At 57.1% G+C, this 17,938-nt stretch overlaps 1 protein-coding gene across 1 annotated transcript; it reads right to left on the bottom strand.

Moving 5' to 3' along the window:
• Nucleotides 1-1,445: 1,445 nt before the first annotated feature.
• E2F4 (E2F transcription factor 4) lies at nt 1,446-8,865 on the bottom strand. The gene is made up of 9 exons (XM_069739654.1): nt 8,587-8,865; nt 6,344-6,505; nt 3,745-3,788; nt 3,385-3,446; nt 3,061-3,295; nt 2,711-2,857; nt 2,001-2,048; nt 1,882-1,926; nt 1,446-1,806 (listed from the first exon to the last, which is right to left on the bottom strand). Exons 1-9 carry the CDS (start codon nt 8,742-8,744, stop codon nt 1,694-1,696), a joined length of 1,014 nt encoding a protein of 337 aa, XP_069595755.1. The 5' UTR covers nt 8,745-8,865; the 3' UTR covers nt 1,446-1,693.
• Nucleotides 8,866-17,938: the final 9,073 nt, after the last annotated feature.

Here is a 17,938-nt window from a genome sequence, read left to right as displayed (position 1 = left end):
CTCAGTGGTTAGCACAGCAGCGCTGGAGTCCTGGGTTCAAATCCCACTAAGGACAACATCTGCAAAGAGTTTGTATGTTCTCTCCATGTTTGCGTGGGTTTCCTCCGGGTTCTCTGGTTTCCTCCCACATTCCAAAGACATACTGATAGGGGATCTAGATTGTGAGCCCCATCGGGGACAGCGATGATAATGTGAGCAAAATGTGCGGAATATGTTAGCGCTATATAAAAATAAAGATTATTATTAGGACTATTTTTATTATTGTATCACTCCTGACAGTGGCCTCAGATAGGTTAAATGCCTGCGATCGGTGCCTGCACTGATCATGGGCGCTGCTGCAGGGTGACAGCTTTCACAGAGCCGATACCAGCACCCGATCGCCGCTGCGCTCAGTGTAAGGTTGCGCGATTGCACCACCATAAAATACACTCCTGTTTGCGGGAACACAGCTCCTGCAGAGCAGTATATATATGGAGCATGTTGGGAAGGGGTTTAACAAGTTCTTTAGGGTTGTTATAACATGGAGTCCATTGTTCTGTTCGGCTTCTTTTTCCCCAAAACCGTGCTGTCCACGGATCAGCCTCCATGTACAAGGTGACAGGTTCCCTATAAAAGGTTCGTATCCCGCCGCCTCCATACAGCTCTGCCCTAAACTCCTGTTAGTGCACCACACAATCTTGTTCACATGGCGTAACTGAACGTGGGGGCAAGCGCTGTCAGGGCTCCTATCCAAACCCCGCAAGTCACTGTGCTTTGTGGTGCAAGGTTTTCGGCTGTTATTGGACTGGTACCAGAAGGTCAGGCTGCATTAAGCCACTGCCCTGTCACAGTGAACCTTTTAGTTGGTCCCTGACCTTAAAGATGCAGCGGGGGCAACACCAGAAGAGTTGGATTGTTCTGCCACGGGGCAACGCCAGAAGAGTTGGCCGAATCCACCATGAGGCAACGCCAGAAAAGTGGCCGGCTCCGCCACGGGGCAAGGCAAGAAGAATTGTCCAGCTCCGCCATGGGGCAACACTAGAAGGGTGGCCGGCTCCACCACGGGGCAACGCCAGAACAGTGGCCAGCTCTGCCACGGGATGACGGCATTAGAGTGGCCGGCTCCACCACGGGGCAACACCAGAAGAGTTGGCCGAATCCACCATGAGGCAACGCTAGAAGAGTGGCCGGCTCCGCCATGGGGCAAGGCCAGAACAGTGGCCGGCTGCACCACGGGGCAAGGCCAGAAGAGTTGGCCAGTTCTGCCATGGGGCAAGGCCAGAAGAGTTGGCCAGTTCTGCCATGGGGCAAGGCCAGAAGAGTGGCCGAGATCATACACAACCATCAACTACAGAGACACACAAAGACGCCGAAGCAGCATTCACATTCATAGTGCGCTACTGGCCAAAATTATACTTATATAAAAACCCTACAAAAGTAGGACAGAACACAAGCATGAAGATAACTATAGAAAATATAAATTTTATCCACATACTCATTCAAGACAGCCAACTCTATAAGAAAGTGTGCAGTGTTGGCCGTCACGGTGGAGAATCTGTCCATTTGTGAAGCAGGCAGGCCGTCAGCGGCATGACAGGCTGGAATCTCCTTGCCCACACTTTGTGGCACTCTGACTTTCTTTTTCATCCATGCAAATCCAAAAATAGAGAAATCTGTGCATATTCACAATGGGGCACAAGGCCGAGTTCAGAGATCAAAGATTGATGGGAACATCAAACAGATCACAGACTCCTTCGCTTTCGTCCAAATTGTAGATATAGTCATGGTCACCAGGTGGAGGCGACAGTCTGAGCAGAGGGGCAAACACTGGAAAAGAGACGAGCCATTGTGAGAGACCACGTATGGGGAGGCGACCACCTTCACCAGCCGGCACACGCTTACCTTCTGATGACATCAGCTCTTCTAGAAGGTCCGATGTGATGCATTCTGGAACACAAGAGACAGTCACTAGATGGACCTTGAGGGTCACATTACTAGGAGCTCACAGGGAAATCGCTTACCTCTTGTGGGATCAAATAACTCTGAGATATCTGTGGGCAAGTCCAGCACTGAAAACAAAGAACACAAGGCTCTATCATGTCCTGTACCATCAGAGCGGCCAGTGTCACACAGAACAGCGGCTGAGTATGTACTGGAAGGCGGTATGAGCGGGAATTACACTGATACTACATCATTATCCTCCGAGATGCCACTGTCAATAGCAACCAAAACATGTAAGATGGGGCGATATACCCCGGACAGCCATGGAATGTAACAAGGGCCATCACGGGCCTGCTATGGCTACATGCTCATGGTATGGCACCGGAGGGTCAGCCTGAGAAAAGTCCATACCGGAAGCATTAGTACTATGCGGAGCGTATCAGCATTAAGTGATGCAGAGGGTAGCCATGTTCACGGCAGAACATCCTGACGCAGTACTGGTAACATGCCGCTTTGCCGGCCAGGTACTGAATGTGACTTCAGACATCATCCCCTGAAGGAAGTACGGAGCAGTCAGGCCATGGGCTTTACAATGGCATGTCTTCACAACCTGCCAAATACAATTTCCAAATACATCCGCCAGCTCCAGGCGGTCTACCGCTGCTGTAACGTTCAATAAGGTAATGATGGAGGCAGCGCTGGCCGCAGACTGGTCCTGGGGACATCAGTCAGTAAGCACGCTGCCTCCGAGTCGCCATGTTTCCGATTCGCGTGTCTCGCCATCACTTACCATTTGATTGCTCAGATTTGACTGGCTGGAATGAGGTAGAAGCGTTTGGCAATTCAGGACTGTTGCCTAAGGAAGCTGAAGACTGGAGCAAGCCAGAGTCCACAAGACGACTCCGTCCTTTATCTTCTGGATCCAGCTCTGGAGACACTGTGGAGAAGCCAAAACACTGAGACAGCTCCATCTGCATTGTCTAGGGACAGGGGTGAGGAACCAGGGCCTGTGTCCGTCCTTGTCACACTCCATAGTGGCACTCACAGAGAGGACAGATCTATATCAGCACCTGCACTGCTATAATGGCGGGGTGGGACCGCGTGCTCATTACCCGTCGTAGTAGAGGACGCAGCACTCACATGCAGGGGGCTCCGCTGCCGTCGGGGTTCTGCTTTCTGTCTCTTTCTGTGGAGTGGGTGGTAAAGGCTCAGGAGTGGCAGGCACGGCTGGAGGCGACAGGACAAGATCTTCTGGTGGAGGAACAGGAACAACGACTGGTGTGGAGCTGGAAGAGTCTTTATTAACTAGAAGAACCTCAATAGGCCCACTGGAACTCCTCAAATGAATCTGAAACTTCTTCTGTCCATTCACCCCCTAACAGAATAATCAGAACACTACGTGGGATGGGGGCAATCATCACAACACCCAGGCAAAAGGTAGACCATAGAGAGACAGACGCTTACCTCAGGGACTGGGACTTCCAGGCAAGTGCCCGATGGAGCCTTGATAGCCAGCAAAGTATCGCCTGCAAAATAAAGCCATACATGTGTGCTGTGGCCAAAAGTGCGGGAAGGATTCAACCATGTGTGGTGGCGAGGAAGTGAGGTGGTGCACAGTACAGGGGATGGCAGTCCTGCGCCAACCACGTAGCACACGATTCATACACTTCCAATATTAACGTCACATGCCCATTTTGTACCAATATGACGAAGCACATGCGACATTGGTTTGTATCCAAACAGTGGCACAACCCCCTGCACACATATGTACCCTGAGGTAGGAAGTCCAGCTCCTGATACAGCGGCGCAGCGGTCACGACTAACCTCGGAAGCAGCGGCAGATGTCATCATGGGTCAGATATGTCAGCGTGTTCACGTTAAGGAAGGACTAGTAACTGCTGTGCCCCTCTTCTACTAATCGGACCTGTCAGCAGGATTGGGCTCAGTGACTACAGTGTCAGGTCCCAATAAACAAAGAAATGGGGGCACCACGGTACGTGGGACTCGAACCAGGCCTAAAAACTGTCAAGAGTATATAGAAAGAGAGAAGGTAGGCCTTAGGCTACTTTCACACTAGCGTCGGAATCTCGGCCTGACGCAATGCGACGGGCCGAATTCCAACGCTAGCGTTGTTAGCGCCGCACAATGGGTGCAGCGGATGCATTCTCCGGCGCATCCGCTGCCCCATTGTGAGGTGCGGGGAGGTGGGGGCGGAGTTCCGGCCGCGCATGCGCGGTCGGAAAAAGCGGTCCGTCAGGAGCAAAAAACATTACATTTGTTTTTTGCTCCTGGCGGTCCGCCACAACACGGCGCAACCGTCGCACGACGGTTGCGACGTGTGGCAAAGCGTCGCAAATGTTAATCTATGGGGCAAAAACGCTTCCTGCAAACAACTTTGCAGGATGCGTTTTTTGCCATAAACGACGCATTGCGACGTCTGGCAAAAAACGCCAGTGTGAAAGTACCCTTATAGATGGGAGTCACCACCAAACAAGTACAAAAAACACAGCTTTATTGAACAAAATAATATACAAAAGGCAAAACACACTAAAAACATTTAAAAAGGGATATAGAGTAACCCCATATACACTGTAGCCCAAAATAGGGCAAAAACCTGCACACACCTAAACAGGGTAAAATACACATACCTTTTACACAGGCCGCAAATAAGGCCTGTATAAAACATCCACTGCCTACCTAAGGTAAGACCATGTGCCCAGAGTGAAGTAAATGCATACAGTGCAAAGATAGCAGCATTCCATAGGCACCGGTCAGAGGTAGGATAAGGAGGAGATGTGTGCCCTGTTAAAGGAGCATGCAAGCTGCAGGCACCCAACGCGTTTCGCCACGCTCTGGTGGCTTCGTCAGGGAACGAAGGTAGGCAGTGGATGTTTTATACAGGCCTTATTTGCGGCCCCAGCCTCATCTTGGTACATTTCCATGATCAGTTATGATCTTGTAGCAGCACTTTACTCGTATTTATGCCACATTTACTATATGGTGCTTGCCTGGCTATGTCTCTTTGTCTCCCCAGGTTCGTATAACGTTTATTTTCGTGTATGTACATATGGGGTTGGCTGGGCTGGCTTGATTCTGCTATTATGTTGTCATCCAAGCCACTTTAATTCATAGGTATGTGTATTTTACCCTGTTTAGGTGTGTGCAGGTTTTTGCCCTATTTTGGGCTACAGTGTATATGGGGTTACTCTATATCCCTTTTTAGTGTGTTTTGCCTTTTGTATATCATTTTGTTCAATAAAGCTGTGTATTTTGTACTTGTTTGGTGGTGACTCCCATCTATAAGGCCTACCTTCTCTTTTTCTATATACTCTAGACCAGGGGTCCCCAACTCCAGTCCTCAAGGCCCACCAACATGTCATGTTTTCAGGATTTCCTTAGTCTTGCCCAGGTAATAATTGCATCACCTGTGCAATGCAAAGGAAATCCTGAAAACATGACCTGTTGGTGGGCCTTGAGGACTGGAGTTGGGGACCTCTGCTCTAGACAGTGTCAGGTCGGCGCCGTTATACTGATTACACGGATACCTGGTGATGAAATCTGTCTTGTGGTTGTTGTGTAATCAGTGTTAGAAGTTTTCCGTTAATGTTATACCCACGCTCTGGGGCGACCTGTGGGCGGAATCTCTTCTTCCTGCTCTAAGACAGAGAAACCTGCCCACAGCCTCACCTACAGAACAGGTCACAAAGCAGCCCCGCCCACAGACCTGCCCGCAGCCCCGCCCACAGACCTGCCCGCAGCTCCGCCCACAGATCAGCCCTACCCACAGTCCCTCCTACAGACACAGAATCAAACCAGCCTCACCTACAGACCTGCCAGAAGCCCCGGCCACAAACCAGCCCTACCCACAGCCCCTCCTACAGACCTGCCCGAAGCCCCGCCTTAAGACCCAGCCACAAACCAGCCCCATCCACCGGCAGCCCTGCTTACAAACTCCCGCACAGCCACGACCACAAACCAGCCCCGACCACAGCCCAGACCACAAAGTACAAACATGTTCCTCATCATAGACAGAATGTCTGTGCTCTTTGGCGGCTTGTGGTCACGTCTTTCCTTGGTTTCTCGGGCTTGGAGCAGGAAGATAAGACTTTGCCCACAGGCTGCCCCGAAGCACAAGCATATCATTAACTGAAAATGTCCAACACGGATTACACAAGAACCACATCATCATTGTCATCAGTATAGAGGTGCTGAGCGCACACTGCAGTCACTGAGCACAATCCTGCCGACAGGACACGTTACCCCACATGACCCCAGCCTAGCTCGCACAAACCCCTCAAAGGCCAGTGTTACCCCCACAGCTCCCGAAGACTTCTGTCATTTCCTGATGTAACAGGATGGGCGAGCGCAGCTAAAGACGGGAACAATTCTTTTAGGTTCTTCATTGACCACACAAAAAGGATATCCAGTGTTCTGCACATCGTCCGTCACATTTTTGATGCTCTGCTGCACCCAAATGCGCTGCTGGTCGAGTTCCTGCTCGCGCTGCTCCAGGTCTGCCAGCTCCGCCTTCAGGTCAATCAGCTTATCGGCGATCTCCCGAGTGTTACATCCAGGACCCACCCCTCTGCAAGAATCGGACCAAAGTTAGGTAGTTAGGTACATGATCACACATTACCCCCGCATCACAGCCCAAGGCAGACAGGTGGCCCACACCCCCGCATCACAGCCCAAGGCAGACAGGTGGCCCGAGACCCCAGCATCACAGGCCAAGGCAGACAGGTGGCCCGCACCCCCACATCACAGCCCAAGGCAGACAGCCGGCCCGCGACCCCTGCATCACAGCCCAAGGCAGACAGGTGGCCCGAGACCCCAGCATCACAGGCCAAGGCAGACAGCCGGCCCGCGACCCCTGCATCACAGCCCAAGGCAGACAGCCAGCCCGCGACCACAGCATCACAGCCCAAGGCAGACAGCCGGCCCGCGACTCCAGCATCACAGGCCAAGGCAGACAGCCGGCCCGCGACCCCTGCATCACAGCCCAAGGCAGACAGCCGGCCCGCGACCCCTGCATCACAGCCCAAGGCAGACAGGTGGCCCGAGACCCCAGCATCACAGCCCAAGGCAGACAGCCGGCCTGCGACCCCTGCATCACAGCCCAAGGCAGACAGCCGGCCCGCGACCACAGCATCACAGCCCAAGGCAGACAGCCGGCCCGCGACCACAGCATCAAAGGCCAAGGCAGACAGGTGGCCCGCGACCCCAGCATCACAGCCCAAGGCAGACAGCCGGCCCGCGACCCCAGCATCACAGGCCAAGCCAGACAGCCGGCCCGCGACCCCAGCATCACAGGCCAAGCCAGACAGCCGGCCCGCGACCCCTGCATCACAGCCCAAGGCAGACAGGTGGCCCGAGACCCCAGCATCACAGGCCAAGGCAGACAGCCGGCCTGCGACCCCTGCATCACAGCCCAAGGCAGACAGCCGGCCCGCGACCACAGCATCACAGCCCAAGGCAGACAGCCGGCCTGCGACCCCTGCATCACAGCCCAAGGCAGACAGCCGGCCCGCGACCACAGCATCACAGCCCAAGGCAGACAGTCGGCCCACGACCACAGCATCACAGCCCAAGGCAGACAGCCAGCCCGCGACCACAGCATCACAGCCCAAGGCAGACAGCCGGCCCGCGACCCCAGCATCACAGGTCAAGGCAGACAGCCGGCCCGCGACCCCTGCATCAAAGCCCAAGGCAGACAGGTGGCCTGAGACCCCAGCATCACAGGCCAAGGCAGACAGCCGGCCTGCGACCCCTGCATCACAGCCCAAGGCAGACAGCCGGCCCGCGACCACAACATCACAGCCCAAGGCAGACAGCCAGCCCGCGACCACAGCATCACAGCGCAAGGCAGACAGCCGGCCCGCGACCCCAGCATCACAGGCCAAGGCAGACAGGTGGCCCGCGACCCCAGCATCACAGCCCAAGGCAGACAGCCGGCCTACGACCCCGCATTGCAGCCCAAGGCAGACAGCCGGCCTACGACCCCGCATTGCAGCCCAAGGCAGACAGCCGGCCCGCGACCCCAGCATCACAGGCCAAGGCAGACAGCCGGCCTGCGACCCCAGCATCACAGGCTAAGGCAGACAGGTGGCCCGCAACCCCAGCATCACAGCCCAAAGCAGACAGCCGGCCTACGACCCCGCATTGCAGCCCAAGGCAGACAGCCGGCCCGCGACCCCTGCATTACAGCCCAAGGCAGACAGCCGGCCTACGACCCCGCATTGCGGCCCAAAGGTAGGTAGCCGCCCCGCGCCCCCGAAATTGCTGCCCAAGGCAGGCAGCCAACCCTCACACCTCCCGCCGGCAGAGCTGAACAGCCACCCCACCCTTACACCACAAAAGGGAAGCAGACCCTCCACTTCCCCAGAGATTTGCGGCAGCATGCCCTGACAGGAGTGGCCACAACACCCTCCCTAGAGCAGTCACACAATAAAGCATTCTTGCTCGGTTTTCCATTAATGCTCCACTAGAGATAATTTATATATTAAAAAAAAAAAAAATAAGGAGAGAAATCCACATATGTCCTACAAATCTGATTCACCAAGAACCATGAAAGGGGGAACAGAATCATGAAGCAGCTTTGGATGTGACTAGAGGATATGATCTTCTGTGACAGCAGTGATCCGGCTAAGCCCGCGCAGTGCTGCTTACTTCCACTGAATGCTGTTCTTAGACTTCTTCTCGATCAGCCCGATTCCTTCCAAAACATTGGTGATGTCATATATTCGGCGTTTCTGTCTGACAGCGAGCGTATCTGCAGCCTGGCGATAAACACGGGAGAGGACCATCAAAAAGCTGCGGCCCTTCATCAGAAAGTGGCAGTGCAGCGCACATTGTGCTCACTGGGTGTAGCAAAGAGCCAAGAGAGCCGCTACCTGACCATGGCAAAACCGAAGCCTGCACACACAGCCCGCCGGGGAGAGATGCATCAACGCCAGCAAACTGCAAGCACATTTCTATATTGCACCTACCTCTGTCCAGCACATCTACAGGAGCCCCAACCTACCGTACCTCTCCTGGCCAGCGCTCCTACAGGGGCCCCAACCTACCAGCCCGGAGCCCCTACCTACAGCTCCTGCCCAGAGCTCCCACAGGCCATCCATCTACCTCTCCTGTCCGGAATCCCAAACCCCCCCCATCTACAGCTCCTGCCCGGAGCCCCCACAGGTCCTCCACCTATCTCTCCTATCCGGCACCTCTACAGGAGCCCCAAACTACCTCTCCTGGCCAGCGCTCCTACAGGGGCCCAACCTACAGCTCCTGCCCGAAGTCCCTACCTACAGCTTCTGCCTGGAGCCCCTGCAGGCCCTCCACCTACCTCTTCTGTCCGGCGTCCCTACCTATCTCTCCTGTACGGCGCTCATGCCCGGAGCTCCTACCACAGGCCATCCATCTACCTCTCCTGTCCGGAGCCACCCCATCTACCTCCTTTGTCTGGAGACACCCCCCCCCCCCATCTACCTCTCCTGTCCAGAACCCCCCCCCCCACCTACTTCTTGTCCGGAACCTCCCCATCTACCTCTCCTGCCCGGACCCCCCCCCCCCCCCCATCTACCTCTCCTGTCCAGAGCCAACCCATCTACCTCCCTTGTCTGGAGACCCCCCCCCTATCTCTCCCATCCAGCACCTTAACAGTGGCCCCTACCTACCTCTCCTTTCTGGCACCCCTACCCACCTCTCCTGTCCTTCGCCCTTACATTTCCACAATTAGTTCTGGCAGTGGGAAGAACAAATGGTAGGACAAAGGTACCAAGATCACTGCGGGAGAAGAAGAAAGATAGGGGTAACATGGATGACGGGGAACACTGGTTACAGGAGGTGGATAATTCATTCCTAGATGGGAGAAAAAGTCAAGGGGAGGAAGATCAAACACTAAAAAGGAGGACAGGGTCTAGACAGGTCAGTGACGAACAGGAAGGTGGGAATGACCGATTATGGGGCAGTGCAATGAGTATTATTTCTACAAAATTTCAACAAGCAGGACAAGACCTTACAAATCGTTCAACCGGTACAGGAGGAGCGAGGGCCCAAAAAGCAAAAATAAAGTGCTTGTCGTGTCGGGTTCAGCCATCAATATAATAGGGACACTCAATAACGCAGCATGGTCCGGTCACCGGCCAGTACATGTACAAAGTGCTGCCGAGTGCGAGGAAGGGGAACAGGATTAATGAGGAGATACAACAGTTTGAAGAAATGCTTTTTAATGATCCACTTGAAACTGTGGGGACTGGGAATTAACCAGATAGTCTGGGGTAGATAATTCCAGAAACTGGTTCAACACAAGTACTGGAGACGAGTGTGGGAAGTTTAGGGTTATAGAGGATTTTATTCTTAGGTCATTAGCAGAAAGCGGACCTAGGGTGGCAGGCAGAGGAGGAAGAGATGTAGGGCAGTGCAGCACTGTGGAGAGGACGGGTAGGTGGTACAGAGATGAGGAGGAGATGTATGGCAGTGCAGCACTGTGGAGAGCACAGGTAGGTGATAGACAGAGATGAGGAGATGTAGGGCAGTGCAGCCCTGTGGAGAGGACAGGTAGGTGGTAGACAGAGATGAGATGAACGGTGGTGCAGCACTGTAGAGAGGACAGGTAGGTGGTAGACAGATGAGGAGATGTAGGGTGGTGCAGCACTGTGGAGAGGATGGGTAGGTGGTACAGAGATGAGGAGGAGATGTATGGCAGTGCAGCACTGTGGAGAGGATGGGTAGGTGGTACAGAGATGAGGAGGAGATGTAGGGCGGTGCAGCACTGTGGAGAGGACAGGTAGGTGGTAGACAGATGAGAAGGAGATGTAGGGCGGTGCAGCACTGTGGAGAGGACAGGTAGGTGGTACAGAGATGAGGAGGAGATGTAGGGCAGTGCAGCACTGGAGAGGACAGGTAGGTGGTAGACAGAGATGAGGAGATGTAGGGCGGTGCAGCAATGTGGAGAGGACAGGTAGGTGGTACAGAGATGAGGAGATGTTGGGCGGAGCAGCACTGTGGAGAGGACGGGTAGGTGGTAGACAGATGAGGAGATGTAGGGCAGTGCAGCAATGTGGAGAGGACAGGTAGGTGGTACAGAGATGAGGAGATGTTGGGCGGTGCAGCGCTGTGGAGAGGACAGGTAGGTGGTACAGAGATGAGGAGGAGATGTAGGGTGGTGCAGCACTGTGGAGAGGACAGGTAGGTGGAAGACAGATGAGGAGGAGATGTAGGGCAGTGCAGCACTGTGGAGAGGACACGTAGGTGGTAGACAGATGAGGAGGAGATGTAGGGCAGTGCAGCACTGTGGAGAGGATGGGTAAGAGACAGATGAGATGTAGGGCGGTGCAGCACTGTGGAGAACACAGGTAGGTGATAGAGATGAGATGTACGGTGGTGCAGCACTGTGGAGAGGACAGGTAGGTGGTAGACAGATGAGGAGATGTAGGGTGGTGCAGCACTGTGGAGAGCACAGGTAGGTGATAGACAGATGAGGAGATGTAGGGCCGTGCAGCAATGTGGAGAGGATAAGTAGGTGGTAGACAGATGAGGAGGAGATGTAGGGCAGTGCAGCACTATGGAGAGGACAGGTAGGTGGTAGACAGATGAGGAGGAGATGTAGGGTGGTGCAGCACTGTGGAGAGCACAGGTAGGTGGTAGACAGAGATGAGATGTACGGTGGTGCAGCACTGTGGAGAGGACAGGTAGGTGGTAGACAGATGAGGAGGAGATGTAGGGCCGTGCAGCACTGTGGAGAGGACGGGTAGGTGGTAGACAGATGAGGAGATGTAGGGTGGTGCAGCACTGTGAAGAGGATGGGTAGGTGGTAGACAGATGAGATGTAGGGCAGTGCAGCACTGTGGAGAGGACAGGTAGGTGGTAGACAGATGAGGAGGAGATGTAGGGCAGTGGAGCACTGTGGAGAGGACAGGTAGGTGGTAGACAGATGAGATGTAGGGCAGTGCAGCACTGTGGAGAGGACGGGCAGGTGGTAGACAGAGATGAGATGTAGGGCAGTGCAGCACTGTGGAGAGGACAGGTAGGTGGTAGACAGATGAGGAGGAGATGTAGGGCAGTGCAGCACTGTGGAGAGGACAGGTAGGTGGTACAGAGATGAGGAGATGTTGGGCGGAGCAGCACTGTGGAGAGGACGGGTAGGTGGTAGACAGATGAGGAGATGTAGGGCAGTGCAGCAATGTGGAGAGGACAGGTAGGTGGTACAGAGATGAGGAGATGTTGGGCGGTGCAGCGCTGTGGAGAGGACAGGTAGGTGGTACAGAGATGAGGAGGAGATGTAGGGTGGTGCAGCACTGTGGAGAGGACAGGTAGGTGGAAGACAGATGAGGAGGAGATGTAGGGCAGTGCAGCACTGTGGAGAGGACACGTAGGTGGTAGACAGATGAGGAGGAGATGTAGGGCAGTGCAGCACTGTGGAGAGGATGGGTAAGAGACAGATGAGATGTAGGGCGGTGCAGCACTGTGGAGAACACAGGTAGGTGATAGAGATGAGATGTACGGTGGTGCAGCACTGTGGAGAGGACAGGTAGGTGGTAGACAGATGAGGAGATGTAGGGTGGTGCAGCACTGTGGAGAGCACAGGTAGGTGATAGACAGATGAGGAGATGTAGGGCCGTGCAGCAATGTGGAGAGGATAAGTAGGTGGTAGACAGATGAGGAGGAGATGTAGGGCAGTGCAGCACTATGGAGAGGACAGGTAGGTGGTAGACAGATGAGGAGGAGATGTAGGGTGGTGCAGCACTGTGGAGAGCACAGGTAGGTGGTAGACAGAGATGAGATGTACGGTGGTGCAGCACTGTGGAGAGGACAGGTAGGTGGTAGACAGATGAGGAGGAGATGTAGGGCCGTGCAGCACTGTGGAGAGGACGGGTAGGTGGTAGACAGATGAGGAGATGTAGGGTGGTGCAGCACTGTGAAGAGGATGGGTAGGTGGTAGACAGATGAGATGTAGGGCAGTGCAGCACTGTGGAGAGGACAGGTAGGTGGTAGACAGATGAGGAGGAGATGTAGGGCAGTGGAGCACTGTGGAGAGGACAGGTAGGTGGTAGACAGATGAGATGTAGGGCAGTGCAGCACTGTGGAGAGGACGGGCAGGTGGTAGACAGAGATGAGATGTAGGGCAGTGCAGCACTGTGGAGAGGACAGGTAGGTGGTAGACAGATGAGGAGGAGATGTAGGGCAGTGCAGCACTGTGGAGAGGACAGGTAGGTGGTACAGAGATGAGGAGATGTAGGGAAGTGCAGCACTGTGGAGAAGATGGGTAGGGTGGTAGACAGATGAGAAGGAGATGCAGGACACTGCAGCATTGGAGAGGACAGGTAGGTGGAAACGCGCGTCGGGGTTCATCCTGTCCCACGGCAAGTCCTCCCCTCAGCAGGTATGCACACTATGGTGATAATATGCGTATGACCCGCCTGATTTGGCTTCCACATAGATGTATATGGCCCTTAACGTTATTTGCACTAAGCACTGACACTTTATTTGCTATCCTCTGGCCACTTTTGCACCGTGCATAGATTTAACCATATGGTTCCTACTCAGTTTACTTCAATAATTTTTAGGAGACATGTTTCCCCTCATTTGTCATTCATAGACATATAATTACATACACTATATATGACTCCTTGAGATCAATCCCATTGGCTTTTATTGCACTACTTTGTGGTCATTTTTTTCTCTGTAGTCCAGAGCCTGCTGATGCATGTGTATTGAGTTGGTGGATTTTCCTCATTCCGTTATATATATATTCAACTGTACGGATTGCTGTGGGTTCATTCTGCCATGTTTCCCCTTAGTTTATGTTTAAATTTATATTTGAATTGCATTTTTGTCTTTTAATAACATTGAATAAAATTTCTGATATTTTAATTTTTGGTCTGTTACTTCCCTTCTTTTTTGGATAGAAATGAGGAGATGTAGGGCGGTGCAGAACTGTGGAGAGGATGGGTAGGTGGTAGACAGATGAGGAGATGTAGGGCAGTGCAGAACTGTGGAGAGGGCGGGTAGGTGGTAGACAGAAATGAGATGTAGAGCGGTGCAGCACTGTGGAGAGGATAGGTAGTTGATACACAAAGATGAGGATGAGATGTAGGGTGGTGCAGCACTGGAGAAGACCGGTAGGGTAGCAGACAGATGAGGAGATGAAGGGCCATTCAGCACAGTGGAGAGGAAAGGTAGGTGGTAGACATGTGGAGATGTAAAGATGAGGAGATGTAGGGCAGTGCAGCACTGGAGGACAGGTAGGTGATATACAAAGATGAGGAGATATAGGGCAGTGCAGCACTGGAGAAGACGGGTAGGGTAGTAGACAGATGAGGAGGAGATGCAGGGCAATGAAGCACTGTGGAGAGGACAGGTAGGTGGTAGACAGATGAGGAGATGTAGGGAGGCACAGCACTGTGGAGAGGACGGGTAGGTGGTAGACAGAGATGAGGTGGAGTTGAAGGGCGGTGCAGCACTGTTGAGAGGACGAGTAGGTGGTAGACAGATGAGAAGATGTAGGGCGGTGCAGCACTGTGGAGAGGACGGGTAGGTGGTAGACAGATGAGGAGATGTAGGGAGGCGCAGCACTGTGGAGAGGACGGGAAGGTGGTACACAGATGAGGAGATGTAGGGAGGCGCAGCACTGTGGAGAGGACAGGAAGGTGGTAGACAGATGAGATGTAGGGCAGTGCAGCACTGTGGAGAGGTTTGTGGGTGACTGAGCAGTTTATATTGGACTTTGTTGCAGATGGGTAGCCAGTGCAATGACAGTGTATCGGGTGGTCCCGGTGGTGGTGGGGGCAGTGTCTCGGGTGGTTCCGGTGGTGGGGGCAGTGTCTCCGGTGGGGGGGCAGTGTCTCGGGTGGTCCCGGTGGTGGGGGCAGTGTCTCCGGTGGTGGGGGGCAGTGTCTCCGGTGGGGGGGGGCAGTGTCTCGGGTGGTTCCGGTGGTGGGGGCAGTGTCTCCGGTGGGGGGGGGCAGTGTCTCGGGTGGTTCCGGTGGTGGGGGCAGTGTCTTGGGTGGTTCCGGTGGTGGGGGCAGTGTCTCGGGTGGTTCCGGTGGTGGGGGCAGTGTCTCCGGTGGTTCCGGTGGTGGGGGCAGTGTCTCCGGTGGGGGGGGGGGGGCAGTGTCTCGGGTGGTTCCGGTGGTGGGGGCAGTGTCTCCGGTGGTGGGGGCAGTGTCTCGGGTGGTTCTGGTGGTGGGGGCAGTGTCTCCGGTGGTGGGGGCAGTGTCTCGGGTGGTTCTGGTGGTGGGGGCAGTGTCTCCGGTGGGGGGGGGGGGGGGGGCAGTGTCTCGGGTGGTTCCGGTGGTGGGGGCAGTGTCTCCGGTGGTGGGGGCAGTGTCTCGGGTGGTTCTGGTGGTGGGGGCAGTGTCTCCGGTGGGGGGGGGGGCAGTGTCTCGGGTGGTTCCGGTGGTGGGGGCAGTGTCTCCGGTGGTGGGGGCAGTGTCTCGGGTGGTTCTGGTGGTGGGGGCAGTGTCTCCGGTGGGGGGGGGGGGCAGTGTCTCGGGTGGTTCCGGTGGTGGGGGCAGTGTCTCCGGTGGTGGGGGCAGTGTCTCCGGTGGTTCCGGTGGTGGGGGCAGTGTCTCCGGTGGGGGGGGGGGGGGGCAGTGTCTCGGGTGGTTCCGGTGGTGGGGGCAGTGTCTCCGGTGGTGGGGGCAGTGTCTCTGGTGGTTCCGGTGGTGGGGGCAGTGTCTCCGGTGGTTCCGGTGGTGGGGGCAGTGTCTCCGGTGGTTCCGGTGGTGGGGGCAGTGTCTCGGGTGGCTCCGGTGGTGGGGGCAGTGTCTCGGGTGGTTCCGGTGGTGGGGGCAGTGTCTCCGGTGGTTCCGGTGGTGGGGGCAGTGTCTCCGGTGGGGGGGGGGGGGGGGGGGGGGCAGTGTCTCGGGTGGTTCCGGTGGTGGAGGCAGTGTCTCGGGTGGTTCCGGTGGTGGGGGCAGTGTCTCGGGTGGTTTGGTGGTGGGGGCAGTGTCTCCGGTGGTTCCGGTGGTGGGGGCAGTGTCTCCGGTGGGGGGGGGGGGGGGGGGCAGTGTCTCGGGTGGTTCCGGTGGTGGGGGCAGTGTCTCGGGTGGTGAGGGCAGTGTCTCCGGTGGTTCCGGTGGTGGGGGGCAGTGTCTCCGGTGGTGGGGGCAGTGTCTCGGGTGGTTCCGGTGGTGGGGGCAGTGTCTCCGGTGGTTCCGGTGGTGGGGGCAGTGTCTCCGGTGGTGGGGGCAGTGTCTCCGGTGGTGGGGGCAGTGTCTCGGGTGGTTCCGGTGGTGGGGGCAGTGTCTCCGGTGGTGGGGGCAGTGTCTCGGGTGGTTCCGGTGGTGGGGGCAGTGTCTCCGGTGGTTCCGGTGGTGGAGGCAGTGTCTCCGGTGGGGTGGGGGACAGTGTCTCGGGTGGCTCCGGTGGTGGGGGGCAGTGTCTCCGGTGGTGGGGGCAGTGTCTCGGGTGGTTCCGGTGGTGGGGGCAGTGTCTCCGGAGGTGGGGGCAGTGTCTCCGGTGGTGGGTTGGCAGTGTCTGCGGTGGGGGGTGGGGGGGGTCAGTGTCTCCGGTGGTTGGGGCAGTGTCTCCGGTGGGGGGGGGGCAGTGTCTCGGGTGGTGGGGGCAGTGTCTCCGGTGGGGGGGTGGGGGGGGGGGGGGTCAGTGTCTCCGGTGGTTCCAGTGGTGGGGGCAGTGTCTCCGGTGGGGGGGGGGGGTTTGGGGGGGCAGTGTCTCGGGCGGTTCCGGTGGTGGGGGCAGTGCCTCCGGTGGTTCCGGTGGTGGGGGCAGTGTCTCCGGTGGGGGGGGGGGCAGTGTCTCGGGTGGTTCCGGTGGTGGGGGCAGTGTCTCGGGTGGTTCCGGTGGTGGGGGCAGTGTCTCGGGTGGTTCCGGTGGTGGGGGCAGTGTCTCCGGTGGGGGGGGGGGGGGGGCAGTGTCTCGGGTGGTTCCAGTGGTGGGGGCAGTGTCTCGGGTGGTTCCGGTGGTGGGGGCAGTGCCTCCGGTGGTTCCGGTGGTGGGGGCAGTGTCTCCGGTGGTGGGGGCAGTGTCTCCGGTGGGGGGGGGGGGGGGGGGGCAGTGTCTCGGGTGGCTCCGGTGGTGGGGGCAGTGTCTCGGGTGGTTCCGGTGGTGGGGGCAGTGTCTCCGGTGGTTCCGGTGGTGGGGGCAGTGTCTCCGGTGGGGGGGGGGGGGGGCAGTGTCTCGGGTGGTTCCGGTGGTGGGGGCAGTGTCTCGGGTGGTTCCGGTGGTGGGGGCAGTGTCTCGGGTGGTTTGGTGGTGGGGGCAGTGTCTCCGGTGGTTCCGGTGGTGGGGGCAGTGTCTCCGGTGGGGGGGGGGGGGGGCAGTGTCTCGGGTGGTTCCGGTGGTGGGGGCAGTGTCTCCGGTGGTGGGGGCAGTGTCTCGGGTGGTTCCGGTGGTGGGGGCAGTGTCTCCGGTGGTTCCGGTGGTGGGGGCAGTGTCTCCGGTGGTTCCGGTGGTGGGGGCAGTGTCTCCGGTGGGGGGGGGGGGGGGGCAGTGTCTCGGGTGGTTCCGGTGGTGGGGGCAGTGTCTCGGGTGGTTTGGTGGTGGGGGCAGTGTCTCCGGTGGTTCCGGTGGTGGGGGCAGTGTCTCCGGTGGGGGGGGGGCAGTGTCTCGGGTGGTTCCGGTGGTGGGGGCAGTGTCTCCGGTGGTTCCGGTGGTGGGGGCAGTGTCTCCGGTGGTTCCGGTGGTGGGGGCAGTGTCTCCGGTGGTTCCGGTGGTGGGGGCAGTGTCTCCGGTGGTGGGGGCAGTGTCTCGGGTGGTTCCGGTGGTGGGGGCAGTGTCTCGGGTGGTTCCGGTGGTGGGGGGCAGTGTCTCGGGTGGTTCCGGTGGTGGGGGGCAGTGTCTCCGGTGGGGGGGGGGGGGGGGCAGTGTCTCGGGTGGTTCCGGTGGTGGGGGCAGTGTCTCCGGTGGTTCCGGTGGTGGGGGCAGTGTCTCCGGAGGTGGGGGCAGTGTCTCCGGTGGTGGGGGCAGTGTCTCCGGTGGGGGGTGGGGGGGGTCAGTGTCTCCGGTGGTTGGGGCAGTGTCTCCGGTGGGGGGGGGGGGGGGGGCAGTGTCTCGGGTGGTTCCGGTG

Source organism: Ranitomeya imitator, chromosome 9, assembly GCF_032444005.1.
Source record: "Ranitomeya imitator isolate aRanImi1 chromosome 9, aRanImi1.pri, whole genome shotgun sequence".
NCBI lineage: Eukaryota > Metazoa > Chordata > Amphibia > Anura > Dendrobatidae > Ranitomeya > Ranitomeya imitator.
This window is presented reverse-complemented; position numbering and strand designations above follow the sequence as displayed.